We start from the raw sequence: 19,325 nt of genomic DNA on the forward strand, positions 1-19,325 counted from the left end.
CCTCTGTCTTCAGTCATTTCTATAACATTTGCGAACTGCTTTGGGGCAGTGGGAGTTCGGCTGGGGGGGATTCCTTTTGTGCAATGTGGGATGAAATGTCATTCTGCAGTTTATTGCATTAAGGGGCAGTGGAAGGTTTCTAAACACCGCTGGCTGAGTTGCAGTTCAGTCATGTAGCAGTCTTCAGTTGGTATTAGGACAGTAAGGGCTCATACTAGCGAGCAAAACGGACGAGTGCAATCTGATTGCACTCGGACCAATCTTATTCGATAAGTGACATCTGACATCTCATTTGCAAATTTTTTTTATTTTTTCTCCGCCAAATCGGACTGAGAAACGCAGCATGCTGCGAGTCTCGTCAATGGGTGCGAGAAAAAAACACACATAATACAAATGATTGTAAAAAATAGTTGCAGAGAAAAAAAACGTAATGCATACGGATGTAAAACGGATGGTGCAATTAAAAATCGCATTGAACTCTCATGACAATCGTGTACTTTGCATCCAATTTTTTCGGTCCAGTTTACGGACTTTTTTTGTTTGTTTTTTTTCTAGCAAGTGGGTATGAACCCTAAGGGTATGCATGTGTTTTTTTGCTATAAAAATGCTTAAAATCCGCATACATATGCATCCTATCATTTAGAATGCATTCTGCAATTTTTGTGCATATGTTGTTTTTTTTTCCACGAAAAAAACGCAGCATGTTCATTATTTTGCAGATTTCCCACTATATTATTGCATCCCAGAACCTCCAGAAAAATCCGCAAAAAAAAGCACGAAAAATCCGCATGCGGATTTCTTGCAGAAAATGTCTGGTTTTGTTCAGGAAATTTCTGCAAGAAATCCGGATGTGTGCGCATAGCCTTAGACCGTGGTTTCCTCTCCCCATCTAGCCACTCTCACTAAGCCATTGGGCATCTTGGTGTGCTCCCCATTCCCTCTGTATCGCCCCAGTCAGTTTAGCTTTGTCCTGATAGAATGTAAGAAAACAAGAATCTGCTAAGGTCTGGCCCTTGCATTGAGCAATGTAAAGTGAAGAATCTGAATGCTACAGTTCTACAGCCAGCACATATATATGTATGTATACGTATGCTTGCTGCCAACCGGGGATGGGGTTACACATTGGCTCCACTTGCCTGCAAATGAGAACTATTCTTAGTGATAATCTCCTGCTGATAAAACACTGATTGCATCAAACTAAAACATACAATTTAATAAGTGACCTCTCCAGAATCGGGCACTACGCCCCTCATTATGCTTCTCACTAAATGGCAGATTCACTGTAAAAATAAAAAATGGGTATGTGCTTTTAACTGAAATGTTGCATAGGTCCTAGCAGGAAATTGAACTTTTTGGGTTTTGCCTGCTATAACCTCATCCTCTTGTATTCTGGATGTTGTGTGCTCTAGGGCCACGGTGAAATCTTGTACATAGTTGCGTGGATCCATATTTTGGCTCTTTCCAGCCTATTCTCTATAACCAGGTGTGTTTTGGAGAACTTGGTAAGGATCCCAGTTGTGACTGTAAGCAGCGAACTTCTAGAAGACATGACGCCTCTTCTCAACCTCCTTTTCCCCTTTCTTATTGTAAACTCAGACATATATTACTGGCTGGGAGAGATGCATGTGCTGGATGCATTAGCCATCCTTTGTTATAGCGATGATCTGTCTTTCGATGTTGCAGGCTGGCTGCAGAGGAAAGCCCCTTCCTAGCAGAGCTGGAAACAATTAGTAGGCCTAAATGTGGATGTTGGACAACTGCATCCTCTCCTCCTCCTACGCTGTGCCTGGCTGGGTATTGAAAGCTCAGTGGGAGCACATGGTTTTCTGGGGTTGTACATGTAAGCTCGTGTTTAACTAGTCTGTCCGACAGGATGAGGGTGTTTTTTTTTTTTTTTTTTGTTTGTTTGTTTTTTCTTTTAATAGTATCCCTCTACATGTGTAAGGGGCTCTTTCTTTTTCATGTTCACAATCCCTATCAATGAGCCCCCATTATAAACCAGTGGGTGTCAGTTCTTGGTCCCTCTTTCACCTATTGACCATTTGTTTAAATAGTCATATTGCCTCTCTAGTGGCCTCTGGCCTGGGAAATGGCCTGCTGCAAAATTACTTGGTTTCAGGGTATCATGAGCTTGAATGGTGCAGTCCTCTGCCACGGCTTATATTAAAGCGTGTGTATGAGACAACCTCTTTTAAGGGAATCTGTCAGACTCTTGGTACTTGGAGCAGAGCCTGACTCCAGTCATGTGTCACTTGCTCAGCACTTTGCTGTGGTTTCAATACAATCAGTGTTTTATCAGCAGGATATTATCACTGCAGGACTAGGTGTCCTGTGCAAGGCCATCCATATAATCTCTGCAGCTCTGCCCCCCCACTGACTGGCTGCTTGCTGCCCAATACTGGTGTGAATGGAGTTTTATACACAGATCAGCATTCTGAGCTCTGCTAGAGCTACAGAAAAACTGCACTAAGCAGCCCAGTGACTTGCACAATGCAGGAATTGGGCTCTCTGCCCCTACACCATGCATCTGATTCCCTTAAATGCTTTTTGTAATCGGTCAGCAATATTTTGTGGAGTGTCCCATATTTGATTAATGACTCCTATAGGTTGTGAACTTGGTGGCTGAATATTAGAATGTCTTCCACCATTTTAATTTATTTTTCTCTCCTTGTCATTTTGTTGAGTCTTCCAAAAAGTCATTCCACTGACACTTTCCGGCCTGACGATTTAAGTGGTTAATTGCGATGAGCCTACAGTGAAGGTCAAGCATGGTTTACACTGTGTTAGAGACTCCTACATGTTGTGTTCTCACTGGTCTAAATCCTGTGATTGATCACTTTAAGGAAACTGATGGAGACTAAACATTGTCTGATCCAGGCATACAGCCTTGAGGAGACAGATTGCCATTCACAACTATAGAAATATTTGCAGTTTCAGCACATGCATTTGCAGACTGAATACTAGGTCTGGGAGTTTTATCTCGTGGCTACAGAGAAAATTACATATTGGACTATGGCTTTATTTAAATGAAAAAATAAATATTAAAAAAAATATATAAATGACGCTGCTTTTGTTTTTTCTTAGACAGCAAAGCCATTGTTGATGGAAACCTCAAGCTCATCCTGGGTCTTATCTGGACCCTTATTCTACATTATTCCATCTCTATGCCAATGTGGGATGAAGAAGAGGATGAAGAAACCAAGAAACAGACACCAAAACAGAGGCTCTTGGGATGGATCCAGAACAAACTGCCCCAGCTGCCGGTCACAAACTTCAGCAGGGATTGGCAAAGCGGGAAAGCTCTGGGTGCCCTTGTTGACAGCTGCGCTCCTGGTAGGTGCCATGGATTGCTTATAGGATGAACTCTCCTTCCATGGGGTATTGCCCGATTGTGCGCAGTCTACAAGAAGTCTGACATATCGTGGCAATGTGTACACCCAGTTCTAGCCTTTTAAAAGGGGTATTCCCATCTCAAAATCCGATCACTATGTAGTAGGTGTAGTAGTAAATATCATCCAATACCTTCAGTTTAGTGTAGCTCTTCTCACTTGCCATGTTGCTTACCCCATGTGCAGGGCATTACAGCAGCTTGGGGTATCCATGGATAAGACCATCCCATGTGCAGGGCATTACAGCAGCTTGGGGTATCCATGAATAAGACCATCCCATGTGCAGGGCATTACAGCAGCTTGGGTATCCATGGATAAGACCATCCCATGTGCAGGGCATTACAGTAGCTTGGGGTATCCATGGATAAGACCATCCCATGTGCAGGGCATTACAGTAGCTTGGGGTATCCATGGATAAGACCATCCCATGTGCAGGGCATTACAGTAGCTTGGGGTATCCATGGATAAGACCATCCCATGTGCAGGGCATTACAGTAGCTTGGGGTATCCATGGATAAGACCATCCCATGTGCAGGGCATTACAGTAGCTTGTGGTATCCATGGATAAGACCATCCCATGTGCAGGGCATTACAGCAGCTTGGGGTATCCATGAATAAGACCATCCCATGTGCAGGGCATTACAGCAGCTTGGGGTATCCATGGATAAGACCATCCCATGTGCAGGGCGTTACAGTAGCTTGGGTATCCATGGATAAGACCACTCATATAGTGACAGTAAGTCAGCTGTTGGTGGTAGTAACCATGCAGATGCCTAAGCTATTACAATGCCCTGCACATGGGGGTAAGTGACATAACAAATCAAAAGAACTATACTATATTTCTAATTGAAAATATTTGATGATCTACTACATATTGGAGTAGAATCTGAGATGGGAATACCACTTCAAGCAAAAAGTATAATTCTTGGAACTGACATCTTGAACATTTTTTTTTGCCCCATTTCCTTATGCTCCCTCTGCCTTCCAGGTCTGTGCCCTGATTGGGACTCTTGGGACACCAGCAAGCCTGTGGACAACGCACGTGAAGCCATGCAGCAGGCCGATGACTGGTTAGGAATTCCTCAGGTAAATGGGAATTGTTTATATGACACACTGGGCTCTGATAAAATCTTAACCATTTTTTTGGCATATAAGCCAGGAAATCACCCAGCAGAAGCACCAAATGTGTTCTTTGGTTGGGCCGGTGCATAATGTCGGCACTACATTTGTCCATAGAAAAGTGTCTGAAGCTCATACAGTAAAGGGGATGCCATAAATAAGATGTATGCGAAGTTTTGTCTCTTTATTTTTGACAATGGCATATAGGTTACAGTAGTCCAGTTGAACACTTTAACAATATATGCCAACTACTCCAAACGCCATGTTTAAGAGGAATGGTCAGCAGTTTTTTCAATGTAATCTGGGTGCAGCTTGATGTAGGGGCGGAGACCCTGATTCCATCAATGTGTCACTTACTGGGCTGCTTGTAGTTCTGATAAAATCCCAGTTTTCTATGCTGTAGATGTAGCAGTGGTCAGAGTACTGACATTTATATAACCTACACCCTGATTGTCTGCTTCCTGTGTATATTATCAGCAAGCTGCCAATCAGTGGTAGGGGTGGGTTATGCAGATTAGCCTGACTGGCCTGCACATGATGACTAGTCCAGCAGTGATAATCTGCTGAAAAACACTAATCATATTGAAACTACAGCACATAACCTAATAAGTGACACATCCCTCGAATCGGGGGCTCTTACTCTATTCTGCTTAAATTAAATGGCAAAAACCACCTGCTGACAGACTTCATTAACTCTGCTGCTCTGACACATGCCTAAAGTAGATCTTCTCTGCTTCAGTTTTAAGTCCTAAAATGCATAATGGTCAAGTATCCCATGTTCTAGAATCCTCTAGTCACTTGACTGACTTTTCTATACTACTCTAAAAAAAAAGCCGTAAAGCCACAACCTATATGTATAGTGTAAGATGAAAATGTAAATTGAATTGTCACTAAAGTCTAACCTGTCACCTTTTTCTCCGAGTCCTCTAGACTGACTTATAAATGACTGTTTCTTCTACAGGTCATCACCCCTGAGGAAATAGTAGATCCAAATGTAGACGAGCACTCAGTCATGACCTACCTGTCTCAGTTCCCAAAAGCCAAGCTGAAGCCTGGAGCTCCACTCAGACCCAAGCTGAACCCCAAGAAAGCCAGAGCCTACGGGCCAGGTATGTCCTTTTTACAATAAAAATAAAAACAATCAATATCTGAATAGCACATTTGGTGTAAAATCCATAACTTCATGCAGGTATTGAGCCAACTGGCAACATGGTGAAAAAGCGTGCGGAGTTCACTGTAGAGACCATCAGTGCTGGACTTGGAGAGGTCATTGTTTACGTGGAGGATCCTGCAGGTCACAGAGAAGAGGTAAGAAACTAAAGGAGCCGGTCAGCAGATGTATACGGTCTGCCCAGATCTGTGTTTAGTGGTTCACTGAGGAAAGTGCTCAGTGTCTCCCTCTTGTCTTCCTACCTAGCACAACTTAACTGTTGGGTGGTGAGAAGCCAGAGGAGGCCTCATTACTCTTCTCCCACTACCTGGTTCTCCAAACCGTTTTCTGTAAAGTGCTGCTGCAGCGTTTTAGAGCAAAGCTGTTGTCTGTAATGCAGGAAGCGGCCTTTATTTCTTGCTGTTCATGGTGTAAGCGCCATGAATGTGTAGACAGGATTCCCTTTTTCTCTAAAGTGATGTGAACAATCAATCACCTACAACTAGAGATGGGCTGATCAATTCATGGGACTCTAGTCCACTGGCTAGATAATTGGTTACCAGCTACTGATCAGGAAGCTCGTGAGTCTCTACCCTGACATGTGCGTTTGGGCTGGCGCGATGTCATCTGAGCACCATGCTGCAAACATGGCGTCGCACCAGCTCAGCGAGCCACAAACTGCACTGGGGATCCCGGAAGCTAAGATAAATGAGCCTCCTGTGACTACTGACCTGGTCAATGAATCAGTCCTGTGAATCTATCAAAATAGATTCTGCTGACAATCGGGAAACCTTCACGTCCAGTCATGAAGATAATTAATTTTTTTTTTTTTTAGGCTAAAGTGACTGCCAACAATGACAAGAACAGAACCTTCTCAGTCTACTATATTCCTAAAGTGACTGGTTTACACAAGGTGAGATGTTGCGGGGACTCTGCATCCTCAGCTCTGATATTGATAGATATATTAGTCCACTATAGTGAATGGTTTTAATGCCGGTCTCCTTTTTCAGGTTACTGTCCTTTTTGCTGGCCAGCATATTGCGAAGAGCCCGTTTGAGGTGACTGTGGACAAGTCTCATGGGGATCCAAGTAAAGTCACTGCACAAGGACCTGGTCTGGAGGCCAGCGGAAACATTGCAAACAAATCCACCTACTTTGAGATCTTCACTGCAGGTAAAAAGCCTAGTTAATCTTTTATTTACCGGTATTTATTTTCCTGCAACTTGTGTCCATTGAAGCAGCTGTAGCCTTCGCTCTGACCTGCTGCATATGACTGAGCTGTTAATTCTGAAGTCTATTGCAGCCAATCTATTATGCGGCCTAATCTAGGGCATCTTATTTAAACCACCTGTCTGCTCTAATAATCCATCTGAGCCCTCCACAATCGCTTCTTGATTAAGGCCTGCATTTTCAAGAAGTCTGGACATGGAATAAGTGGACTGTTTATTCTGCAGCATGAAGTAGAACAGTTAGGACTCGATGGCATTTGCATGTAATATTTTTTTTATATGTATTTTATTTGTGTGTGTGTGTATATATGTATATGTGTGTGTATATGTATGTGTGTGTATATAGATATATAGATATATAGATATATAGATATATAGATATATATATTTACATGCACACACCCACCCCAACCATGGTAAGTGTTAGTCGCATTAACTCTCGGTTGCTTTATTCTAGGTGCTGGTCTTGGAGAGGTAGAAGTGATCATTCAGGACCCAAATGGAAAGGCAGATACCGCAGAGGTGCAGCTAGAGGATAAGGGCAGCAGCACGTACCGTTGCACCTATAAACCCACCTTGGAAGGAATCTATACAATTTATATCACATTTGGGGGAGTGCAGATTCCAAAAAGCCCCTACACAGTCACAATTGGTGAAGGTGAGAAACTTTCTGCAGGTCAGAACTCTGCAGCTAGCCATTTCATGCCCTCTACACACAAGCCTGGTGGCTCCTTTGTACTGACTTCCTATATTAAACCCTGAAGTCAAGCATTTTGGTTTAGTTTCTTTTCAGGAGAATCCACCATTACAACTATTTTAGGATTAAGGTGATCAGCTTATTCCCCTGGGTTGTGCTCCTGGTACCCTAGGCAAAAAAAGCTTTTAGAGTAGGCAAAGGCTGGTAATCTGAAATCGGGGAACACTCCTGAAAATCATAGGCCCTAGTAGACCAATGTAATCTACATAAAGATCCAGAAACTCTATTGTGTAAATGAGCTTTAGGCGTGAAGAGTCCAGGGTCTGCCTGGTTATGTCACACATGCAGAAATTGCTGCTCATCTAATCTCGGACAGCCCGACTACTGGAATCTCACATCCAGATGTTTGAGCCTGGACCAGAAATGGGACCAGCTGGATTGTAGAAGTCCTTTATATTCTCCAGATATCATACTTAATGTCCCTTCTAGGATTATTCATATAACTATGAAAAACCATAAACTGTATGTGAATCCAGTCCTAAGGCGTATTTTCAACGATGTACAATGGCCACTTAATGTGTCTTCTCATTCGTGGTACATCTTCATGAGCAGAAAGTGCATCCACTGCAAAACTTGATATTTGTTTCTGCAGCCTGCAGTTTCTGCAATCCGATACATTAACCTTTTCGTTGCACAAATCTCTGAATGAAATCTGCCAGATAAGACCATTTTCTCCTATTAAGAGGTAATTCTGTTTTGTAAGGCCAAATTCATGCGTCTGACATATGCCAGTCCTAATACCCACCGTGATGCCTGGCTGCTGGTCTCCTGACCTGAAATCAATATCTGCGTGGGCAAACGAGGCAACGTTCAGGTCAGAAGATCCAGGGCGAGTCCCAGCTTGATTCTGTGATTGGATTGTGGCTTATTAAACTGGCCTAAAAATACATTTATGGTTTCTCTTATGGTCTTCCTGCTACAGTTTTGTGCTGGTATCTTCCACATTTCTTTCTAGAAGTGTAAAACAAATGTGCATTCAGTATTGTGACCTTGTACTTAACAGATCGAACATAATCGATGGTGTAAAACTGTCTCTATCGTGTCCTCCTGCATCTTGGGCCTCATTCAGACGTTAAGTGATTTTTCTCAAACACCGAAACCTGTTTGCGTTTCATTGGTGTTTGTGATCCTATTATCAGTTTGGTCATGGCCTGTTTTTTCTTGGGTGACAATAAAAATTAACTGATAGAAGCTTGAGAAACTTCCAAACAGTTTGTGAAAATCGCCGCACACAAATGGCAATGAAGTTCCTTTTTTATTTCCATTTTTTTATGGACCCATAGACTTGTATTGGCGAGTTTGAGCTGAGACTGGTAATTTTATGCGTACCACTTTGTCAGCGACAATATCCATGTGAGCAGCCCCATTGACTACAACAAATACACATTCTATCCATAAAAATAGAACCTGTATGAAAAACTGACATCTGAATGCGCCCCAAGTTGTAGTCCATTCACCGGCAAGCACCTTGCATTTAAAGCTGTTGCAAACCTTTTCTTGGTCCTGGTTCGGCGCCTCCTTTACCCTGAGCCTGGTTACTTCTGACTTCACACTTCATTTTCTTTCCTTCTCTTTCCCTCATGCCTTCATCTGGGGAAGGTGGTCAGACTGCTGGATCTCTCCTGTCTCTTGCTACATCGTCCTCTGCTAGTTTGGGGGACATGAAAGATTTACGGTATATCTGCATGCAGTGTGCTGGGGTTGTGTGGTATATGGATCTTAGATTTTCTTTACGGATTTACACTTTTTAATAAGTTGTAGCCACATCCTGTACAATTGTAACCCTTATTTATTGTGGCGTACAGATTTCATGCAAGTAGGAACGTATGTTCAGTGTGTGTACTTTTTTTTTTTTTTTTTTAATTGTAATGTGTTTTTTTCTAAAATTTAAATGTCCCTTCTGATGTTCTAGCTTCAAATCCTAGCGCCTGCCACGCTGTGGGCCGCGGCTTGCAGCCAAAGGGGGTGCGTGTGAAGGAGACTGCAGACTTCAAGGTCTACACTAAAGGAGCCGGAAGTGGAGAACTCAAAGTTGTAATCAAGGGACCAAGTGAGTAAGATGTTGGGACACATGCCTGCCGGTTTCCTCCTATGTTGAAGTTCCTGATCTGCACGTGTAAAACAATGTCTCTGGGGACTGTGTAGAAATGAGGTTCACATCTGGTAAGATGTCCTCTCCTGGCTTGATGCTGTAATAACATGCAGTCCTTTAATCGCTTGGTTCTACAGTCTTTTATGGGAGGCAACTCCACGTGAGCTTCTAGTAGTTGTCATGTCAAGAATTCCTTGGTCTTAACAGCCCATGGAATTTATGAAGGGTCACAGCTAAATGCTAAGGTTTTTTGTTTTGTTGGCTGCTGCCTAAGGGCTCCCATGAGAGGAACCCTTCCCATTCCTTTACTGGCCTCTTTCTTAGGGCTTCTGATGGGAACATTTTTATTGTGAGCCACCTCTATTAAATGGAAATGCCCCTTAGTGACATTTCCATGACTTGACCTGTCTGACGGCTTATGGTAGGAGGGTTTACTGACTGCAATGACATTTGATGCTACAGATTTCCACAAAATAGGTTAACCTTAAAACCAATTTTTTTTTTTTTTTTTTTTATTTATTCAACATGAATCTGTCACCAGGTTTGTTTTCTTATCAGTGAGCACCATACAATGACAGATATCTTGGCTCTAGTACTTGCTCTTACTAGGCTCCTAGCTGTAGTTTTGATGACTGCTCCGCTTTATATTCCCACCGACAACTCTTGCTACACTGTATAGGAAGAAAGTATCCAATCGGGGGTGGGGTTTAAAAGAATGGTCATTGAGAGTACTAGCAGAGCTACAGCAAATTATCAAAACTACAGGAAAGAGAAAAATAGGTGACACTGCTGGAATCTGCCCCTACTTTATGGTGTGCTGTGAAAGTTGAAAGCTGGCACAATCTTTCTTAAGCTTTCGAACTAAAGTGCACTTCCAGGTTTCATGTCAAAAGCATTTTCAAGAGGCTTCACAGGGGCACACTGCCATTATGTGGCACAATATTGGTTATTCTACACTTATTACTATAAGCTGCCCACATGTGAGCGCTTGGTGCTTGTGCCAGTCATAGCATGGGCACTCTATAAATTCGGACTATCCTAATTGACCCTTGCAGTTAATTTCATGAATTACTGAGTCTTCTGCTTTCCAATCCTCCTTTTTTATGGTTTACAACTATTTAGCACCAACTAACTTTGCAAATGTCTTAATGTTATTTACAGAGGGAGCTGAGGAACGTGTTAAGCAGAAGGACTTGGGAGATGGCGTCTATTATTTTGAATACTGTCCAACCACACCTGGAAACTACATAGTCACCATTACATGGGGAGGACAGAACATCCCAAGGAGGTTAGTAATGGAGGTGGTTCACATGTCTCTTCTGCAGATCTGTACTACTTGGAGCAAATTTTTATTTGGATTTAAATAATTTTCTTTATCCTTAGTCCATTTGAGGTTAAGGTCGGCACCGAATGTGGCCAGCAGAAAGTACGAGCATGGGGACCCGGCTTAGAAGGAGGCGTTGTTGGAAAGTCAGCTGACTTTGTAGTGGAAGCGATTGGGGATGATGTGGGCACTCTAGGTAAGTTTATTTAATTTGAGGAATCTATACACTTGCATGAAAAGGTTTACTGTAATTTTTTCCATTAAAAAAATCAATATAGACGTGCGAATAAACTTTGTAAAATCAGAGAAATCTGCATTCTCTACCTGGCCTGATCATTTATTCTTAATACACTGTCCGTAATGGGAAAATCTGTCATCAGTAAATATTTTATTTGTGACAGTTCAGGAGGAGAAAGAAGCAGACTTCTCTGATATGATGTATTACAACATTTATTAAATAAAAAATCAAATATTTGCCACTATTTAACTGACACTCCTGAATGCCTCGCTGCTCAGTCTCCCTGGTGGTCCCTGCCCATAGTGTTGACCTACTACAGACCGGTAGTTTATCACTTTTTTTCTTTTTTTTTCTCCCATATAAACAATCCTTTCAAACACAAGCTTCCAGCAATGACTCTCAATACATCGCATTTATTACCTCCCAAATGCTCTTATGTCTAAACTCTTTTCTGCAGGGTTTTCTGTAGAAGGGCCCTCACAAGCCAAGATTGAGTGTGATGATAAAGGCGATGGGTCTTGTGATGTGCGATACTGGCCCCTGGAAGCTGGAGCATACGCTGTACATGTGTTATGTAACAATGAAGATATAAAGCTGAGTCCATTCATGGCAGAGATCAAAGCGGCCCCCAAAGATTTCTATCCAGAGAAGGTAAGAACATTGCCATGTCAATTAAAACTGGTTACAAAGTCCATCCCATTTGAAGGAATGGCTGTGACGTCGTAGTGTAAATGTCATTATTTTTTTGTTTTTTTTTCCCCCTGAAGGTGAAGGCGTATGGCCCTGGTCTGGAGAAGTCTGGACTGTCCATAAATAAACCGGCAGAGTTCACAGTGGATGCCAAGCAAGGAGGGAAGGCTCCCCTTAAAGTGTTTGTGCAGGTAAGAAGTTTTCCTGAATTTGAAAGCTTTCACCCACCTGCAAATCTTTTTATCATTTTTTTTTTTTTCTTCTGTTTTAGGATTCAGAAGGAAACCCTGTGGATGTTACCACTAAGGATAATGGCAATGGCACCTACAGCTGCAGCTATTTACCAAAGAAGCCATTGAAGCACACAGCCATGATATCCTGGGGTGGCGTGAACATTCCTAATAGTCCTTTCAGGGTAAGTGTAGTATCCATCCCATCTAATGGGAAACTGAAGTGATGTAGCATTTCAGATGACAAAATGAATTCTTTCTTTAGATGACCATTGGAGCTGGCAGCCACCCCAACAAGGTTAAAGTATATGGACCCGGTGTTGCCAAAACCGGCTTGAAAGCTCATGAACCTACATATTTTACTGTAGACTGTACAGAAGCTGGGCAAGGTGAGTAATTAACTTTTTTTTTTTTTTTTCTAGTTTTCCCTCATTAAACACAACTGTATTTACATAGGTAAAAATGCAATTCAGGCTGTACATTTAGTACCAAAAGATCTAGAAAATGGAATCTGCCTTGTCCTTATTTGCCCCGCAGGGACAATGTCCTACATTGTGCCCAGTATATTTGGTGGCCTGCCATGTAATGCTTCTACGCAGCCTCAGTGATACTGATAAGGGGGTCTTATGACAAGTGGTGAAAATTCACTCAGTTAAAAAATGTCAGTCTTTGACTGTTTCCTTCTCCAGCTATGTCATCTACAATGTTCTGCCAAGAATGGAGCTAGTGATTGACTGTCCTGTACTAATCTTTCCTTAGGGGATGTGAGCATTGGAATCAAATGTGCTCCTGGAGTTGTGGGTCCAGCTGAAGCAGACATCGACTTTGACATAATCCGCAATGATAACGACACATTCACAGTGAAATACACCCCACCGGGGGCTGGAAGCTACACAATCATGGTTCTGTTTGCTGGCCAGGTACATGTCAGACATGCTGTCAACTGTACATTACTGTCAGGCATCAGATTCTGGACTGAATCATGCTTTTTTAACGTATTGATAAAAATGGAGTTTTCAGACACAAGCCAGACTTGTTTCTTGAAAGATACTGCATTAGGTCTGTGTAACAATTTTTTTTAATTTTTTTTTTTAAATCTCCAAAAAAGATAATGATGAGCTGATACAGGTCAAGAAACTGAGTCCCAGTACATTTAAGCTGTTAAAGGGCTTGTCTAGTAGTAACTGGTGAGGGTAGGGATGACAACCCTACCAATCGGCAGTGCTCTATTTATTGTGTACCATTAATTAGAGAGAAGACACTGTAGTTGTCAGCAGCGGCTACTACACATTGAGCGTAGCTGTACAGTTCAGCTCATCTTAATGTTTACATCTGGCCAAAGCTTTAGCACATGAGCAGGGGTGTCCGATGCCCACTGACAATGGGGATTCATCTTATGGATAGTTCATCAATAATATATGCCCAGAAAACACACTTGGTAAACAATCATCATGACTTCTCCCAGGATTGTGCCAGAGGTGGGTAATCTAGTATACCTATAGAACACGGGCAATCACTTGTAAAATATCTGCATTTGCTAACCTCCCTCTGTCTACCATAGCCAAGATTATTTTAACACCAGAATTACTTTTCATGCCTTACCTTTTTCATTCTTTAAGGCCACACCAATGAGCCCCGTCCGTATCAAGGTTGATCCGTCTCACGATGCCAGTAAAGTGAAGGCTGAAGGGCCAGGACTGAACAAGAGTGGTAAGGCCTAGTAGTAAGCTTGTGTAGTCGGTCCTAGAGAGGCTTTTGCAAAGTTTTTTTAATTAACTTTTATTTTTAAATTTAATTTTTTTTAGGTGTAGAAATTGGCAAACCCACCCATTTCACAGTAAACACCAAAGCAGCTGGAAAGGCAAAACTAGATGTAAATTTTACAGGTCCGGCCAAAGGAGATGCTGTGAAGGACTTTGAAGTAATTGATAACTCTGACAACTCCTATACTGTCAAATATACTCCAGTGCAGCAGGTAAAAACATCAGGACATTATGGAGGTATAGGTTGACCATTTTATTGCTAGGTAATTATAATTATATACATTTTTTTTTTTTGCTTTCTCAGGGTAACATTGGTGTAAATGTGACCTATGGAGGAGACCATATTCCCAAGAGTCCGTTCCCTGTTAATATTGGTCAAACTCTGGACCTCAGCAAGATTAAAGTTGCTGGACTTGGTGACAGTATGTATTGTAGACGTTGCCCATATGTCAATTACTGTTCTAAATGTACTCATTTAATTTATCCAAAAAGTGAGGTCACAGGTATCTTATTTCTTGCGTTACAGAAAGCCAATTTATTTTTACATAATTTGTTTAGCTGGTTTATGCATTGCATGTACTGGGCATTTTATTTTTTACGTGGTTTGTGTCTTCAGAGGTGGAAGTTGGAAAAGACCAGGAATTCACGGTGAAATCTAAAGGTGCTGGAGGACAAGGCAAAGTGGCTTCAAAAATTACAGGCCCGTCCAACAAATCTGTTCCTTGCAAAGTAGAACCAGGTTTGAGTCCAGATAATAGTACTGTTAAGTTCATACCTCGGGAAGAAGGACCTTATGAAGTGGAGGTTACGTATGATGGAGTCCCAGTTCCTGGTAGTCCTTTCCCTGTTGAAGCTGTTCCACCAACTAATCCTTCAAAGGTGAGTACCTGAAGCAGTTGTCTTCTGTATCATTGCGCGTCACTGATTAGTGCAGCAGCATATACTTGTCGTGATGTGTACGAATGTCCTACCTTAATAAAAACAGGTGTGCATGATTACTGCCAATTTGCATCCTGCCATTTGTGCTGACACAATGCCTGGTGACTAACTATATAGTTTGTTTGCAAAATCGTAGAAAGAGTGGGCACTCACCATCTGCTAATATTCAGTCTTTATTACGACCACATGTCAATTGCAGGAACAGCAGGGTGAACCGTGATAACACAAGACTGCTGTTTCGCGCTGCCGTGCTTCCATGGGTTTTGACCCATGGAAGCACGGCAGCGCAAAACGGCCGTCTTGTGTTATCACGTTTCTCCCTGCTGTTCCTGCAATTGACATGTGGTCGTAATAAAGACTGAATATTAGCAGATGGTGAGTGCCCACTCTTATTCTACTATTTTGCAATTACTTGGACTTTATTTTCTGTGGTGGCACCCGATCTCTGCATATGACATATACGCTGGCTATCTGACCCACAGATGTGTGGAAGTATCCACTAGCAGCTGGTGCGGCAATCTGATTTTTTTTTTTTTTGGAATATAGTTTGTCACTCAACAAAGGGAAATCTATACTAATGTTGGTATGAAACATATTTTGTTCTACCCCTTAAGCATGACTGTTAATTTATACATGGTGTAAGAGTGTTTGGGGTCAAACTTGCTGAAAGTGGAAAGCTTCTCTTTAAAAGGAATTGTTCTACTTGGCTTAACTAATCATGATTTGTTCTGTAGGTTAAGGCTTATGGGCCTGGACTTAAAGGAGGCAGTGTCGGTTCTTCTGCCCCTTTCACCATTGATACTAAAGGTGCTGGCCAGGGAGGCCTTGGCTTGACTGTTGAAGGTCCATGTGAAGCAAAGATCGAGTGTCTGGACAATGGCGATGGAACCTGCTCTGTATCCTACTTGCCCACAGAACCTGGTGACTACAACATCAATATTCTTTTTGCTGACACCCATATACCTGGTTCTCCATTCAAGTCGAAGATTGAGCCTTCCTTTGACCCAACCAAGGTGACTTGTTCCGGCCCTGGCTTGGAACATGCCCAGGTTGGAGAAGCTGGCAAGTTCAATGTAGACTGTTCGAACGCTGGCAATGCAGAGTTGACTATCGAAATTATATCGGACACTGGCATGCAGGCTGAGGTACATATCCAAGACAATGGGGATGGAACCTATACAATTACATACATTCCACTTTACCCTGGAATCTATACCATAACTATCAAATATGGCGGCCAAATGGTGCCCAACTTCCCCAGCAAACTGCAAGTGACTCCAGCAGTTGATACATCTGGTGTGAAGGTGTTTGGACCTGGAGTGGAAGGAAAAGGTGCAGTAGTGAGCATTATTTAGTTTAAAATCTGATTAGTATGTGAATTTTACAAATGCCTTAATATTTTGCTTGCAGGAGTTTTTAGAGAAGCAACAACAGACTTCAATGTGGATGCCAGGGCTCTGTCCAAAAGTGGAGGACCATATGTTAAGACCAGGGTGTCCAATCCTTCTGGCAACTTCACTGAAGCCTTTGTACAGGATAATGGAGATGGCACATACAAAGTGGAGTATACTCCATATGAGCAAGGTGAGGCATCATTTTGAGACTATAATGTATGGCAATTGCTTAATATAAATGGTCTTATTTATTATGGTGTTATGTCTTCACAGGTGTTCACTCTGTAGATGTGTCCTACAATGGAAGTCCTGTACCCAAGAGTCCATTTAGGGTTCCCGTGACAGAAGGCTGTGACCCAAGCAGAGTCCGAGTCCATGGTCCTGGTATCCAGAGCGGAACAACAAACATGCCCAATAAGTTTACAGTGGAAACAAGGTAATTTCTGCATCACATGTTCACTATATGGTCAGACTAGGCTTAGTTTTGTACTCGAGTGAAGACTTAAAATTTTATCTTCTGTAGGGGTGCTGGTACAGGGGGTCTGGGATTGGCTGTTGAAGGCCCATCAGAGGCAAAGATGTCTTGCACAGATAATAAAGATGGCAGCTGCTCTGTGGAATATATCCCATATGAGCCTGGCACTTACAGCCTTAATGTCACATATGGTGGACACCAGGTTCCAGGTGAGATTTTACTGTTATTGTGTAAGACCTTTGTGTAAGGCATTATTAACTTGGTATATTGTTACCATATACTTTATCTATTTTTTTATTTTTTTACAAACCAGTAATAGCATATCAAACTTGTCACTTCATGAAGTGCTGCAGTGATGAACCCAACATGGTTTGTCATCTGTTGCATAGATAATGGTTTGTAAAAATTTAATTATAATTTATAAGCCCAACAGGGCTACTGGAGACTTGTCTCTGGGGGTGTAACTTTCCCCTTCATTATGTTGCCCAATCTTAAGCAGAAGGTGTCCTGTAAGGGGAATAAAAGGACATGCAGTAAAAGGGCAGGTAACAAAAACAAATCCCTGCCTTTTCTGGAGTTGTTATAAGCCCTGCTCTTTGCAGCTGTGTATAGTACAGCAGAGCAGACTGTGGTTACAAACACCTCCAGCTGTTATCTCCTAGCAGTCAGTGTGGGAGGGGAGATACAAAAAATGGCATATCTTTGCTGTTACAGTGCCTGGAATACCCCTTTTAATTGCTCTATTAGGTAAAATGGATTGCATATGACAGGTTAACCATTTTCAGTCCTGTTTGTCTAAGATTGTCTTGCAGAAATTTTTTAAAGTCTTGAAGTTTAAAATTGAAAAAAGACCGGTGAGACTAAAACACTAACCCAATTCCTTCTGACACTGCAGGCAGTCCCTTCAAGGTTCCTGTTACTGATGTCATTGACAGCAGTAAGGTGAAGTGTTCGGGTCCAGGACTGAGCCCAGGACTTGTAAGGGCAAATGTTCCCCAATCCTTCAGTGTAGACACAAGCAAAGCTGGTGTTGCCCCACTGCAAGTGAAGGTCCAAGGCCCAAAAGGTGAAGCGCTGGATAATGTACATGTAAACGCTGCTATGTGTTAAATAATCTGCTTCATTCTTTCAGTTTGGAATTTTAATTTTTGTATGTTTTTGTTATTAGGAGTTATCGAACCAGTGGAGATTGTTGACAATGGAGATGGAGTTCAGACCGTTAAATATGTTCCTAGCCGTGAAGGACCATACAACATTGCAGTTCTGTATGGAGATGAAGAAGTGCCACGCAGGTTGGTTATCGCGGTGACTCCTTATTACAGATTGGTATACTATGTGTTTTAGTCAGTTTATGCTGGAAGAATATTTAATATCCCTATATTTCTCTGCAGTCCATTCAAAGTAAAGGTTCTGCCCACTCATGATGCCAGTAAGGTAAAAGCTAGTGGCCCAGGATTGAACACAACAGGCGTCCCTGCCAGCCTACCTGTGGAGTTCACGATTGATGCCAAGGATGCTGGAGAGGGTCTTCTTGCTGTTCAGATAACAGTAAGTGTCATAACTTGTAGAGACATTCACTACATGGTAAAATAACAAGCATGTCCTCGCATTGGTGCGTATGTGCCACATCATATGCACCTAAAGCAGGAAGTCTATGGATTACATATCGGTGTCAGAAGAGCAGAACTCGCACCCTGACACAGACAATGCACCTCACTCATACACGCTGCCACCACTCACCGAACACACGGGCGATGAGTCCCGGAAATACTACTCGGTCTGCCAATCAGCAGGGTCACACACTCTAAGGCTATGGATTCTTTAGAGCATACAAGGTTCAAACTTAGTAACGTTCTAAGCTTTAATAGAAAAGGTACAGAGCTTACAATAAAAGATATAAAAATATGGAAATAAAGTGACATACAAATATGGAAAACGGTAATAAAAAAAAGGGTAGATCTTACAGAAATAACTTACAGAAATATCTAAACTTTGTAGTCTGTCATTCTGCTCCCTGAGGGGGGCATGAATATGGAATGGCTCACCTCAGCTTGGCTGCCCCTCAATCTGTGAACAGGTTAAGTGTAAAGGCAAATTGTCTCTTCAGAGGAAGAGGACTAGTACTCTAGTGCCACCTATTGCTGGTAGCAATCCGAACAGTCAATGTCGACTCTTTAACGAGCCTTGTCACATGATTTAGGATAAAAACCAAGCCAGAATCTCAATTTTCAGACAGTGTTTTGGGGTACTGCCCCTCGTAAGTGCAAAGTCAGTCATTTTCCTCTTAAGAGACAATTTGCATATTTCCCAGAGGAGCATTGTGGCTTTAAGTATCCTCATCTCGACATGCTTAACATGTCACTCTCTGCTAGGAGAAACGATACTTCTTGGATCCTGGTCAGACGCCTCTCACTCAGCCAAACCAGATCTCTACTTCTACTACTGACGAGGGGCAGTACCCCGAAACAGTGTCTGCAAATTGAGATTCTGGTTTGCTTTTTATCCTAAGTCGTGTTACAAGGCTCATTAAAGGGTC

General features: G+C 42.2%; 1 protein-coding gene across 4 annotated transcripts in view; it reads left to right on the forward strand.

Moving 5' to 3' along the window:
- FLNA (filamin A) overlaps nucleotides 1-19,325 on the forward strand; it is a 124,902-nt gene that overhangs the window by 90,026 nt on the left and 15,551 nt on the right. For all 4 annotated transcript variants that reach the window (XM_077283705.1, XM_077283703.1, XM_077283706.1 and 1 more), the window contains exons 3-28: nucleotides 3,085-3,333; nucleotides 4,378-4,475; nucleotides 5,470-5,617; nucleotides 5,698-5,816; nucleotides 6,494-6,571; nucleotides 6,669-6,831; nucleotides 7,345-7,545; nucleotides 9,557-9,694; nucleotides 10,898-11,024; nucleotides 11,120-11,256; nucleotides 11,756-11,949; nucleotides 12,066-12,179; nucleotides 12,260-12,403; nucleotides 12,484-12,607; nucleotides 12,978-13,138; nucleotides 13,838-13,928; nucleotides 14,024-14,193; nucleotides 14,286-14,403; nucleotides 14,598-14,860; nucleotides 15,655-16,252; nucleotides 16,331-16,504; nucleotides 16,588-16,750; nucleotides 16,838-16,998; nucleotides 17,685-17,855; nucleotides 17,958-18,081; nucleotides 18,181-18,337. In XM_077283705.1, the coding sequence (XP_077139820.1) occupies nucleotides 3,085-3,333; nucleotides 4,378-4,475; nucleotides 5,470-5,617; nucleotides 5,698-5,816; nucleotides 6,494-6,571; nucleotides 6,669-6,831; nucleotides 7,345-7,545; nucleotides 9,557-9,694; nucleotides 10,898-11,024; nucleotides 11,120-11,256; nucleotides 11,756-11,949; nucleotides 12,066-12,179; nucleotides 12,260-12,403; nucleotides 12,484-12,607; nucleotides 12,978-13,138; nucleotides 13,838-13,928; nucleotides 14,024-14,193; nucleotides 14,286-14,403; nucleotides 14,598-14,860; nucleotides 15,655-16,252; nucleotides 16,331-16,504; nucleotides 16,588-16,750; nucleotides 16,838-16,998; nucleotides 17,685-17,855; nucleotides 17,958-18,081; nucleotides 18,181-18,337 (4,385 nt within the window). The remainder of the gene's footprint in view (nucleotides 1-3,084; nucleotides 3,334-4,377; nucleotides 4,476-5,469; nucleotides 5,618-5,697; nucleotides 5,817-6,493; nucleotides 6,572-6,668; nucleotides 6,832-7,344; nucleotides 7,546-9,556; nucleotides 9,695-10,897; nucleotides 11,025-11,119; nucleotides 11,257-11,755; nucleotides 11,950-12,065; nucleotides 12,180-12,259; nucleotides 12,404-12,483; nucleotides 12,608-12,977; nucleotides 13,139-13,837; nucleotides 13,929-14,023; nucleotides 14,194-14,285; nucleotides 14,404-14,597; nucleotides 14,861-15,654; nucleotides 16,253-16,330; nucleotides 16,505-16,587; nucleotides 16,751-16,837; nucleotides 16,999-17,684; nucleotides 17,856-17,957; nucleotides 18,082-18,180; nucleotides 18,338-19,325) is intronic.

The sequence above is a fragment of the Ranitomeya variabilis genome, chromosome 2 (genome assembly GCF_051348905.1).
Source record: "Ranitomeya variabilis isolate aRanVar5 chromosome 2, aRanVar5.hap1, whole genome shotgun sequence".
NCBI classification, from domain to species: domain Eukaryota; kingdom Metazoa; phylum Chordata; class Amphibia; order Anura; family Dendrobatidae; genus Ranitomeya; species Ranitomeya variabilis.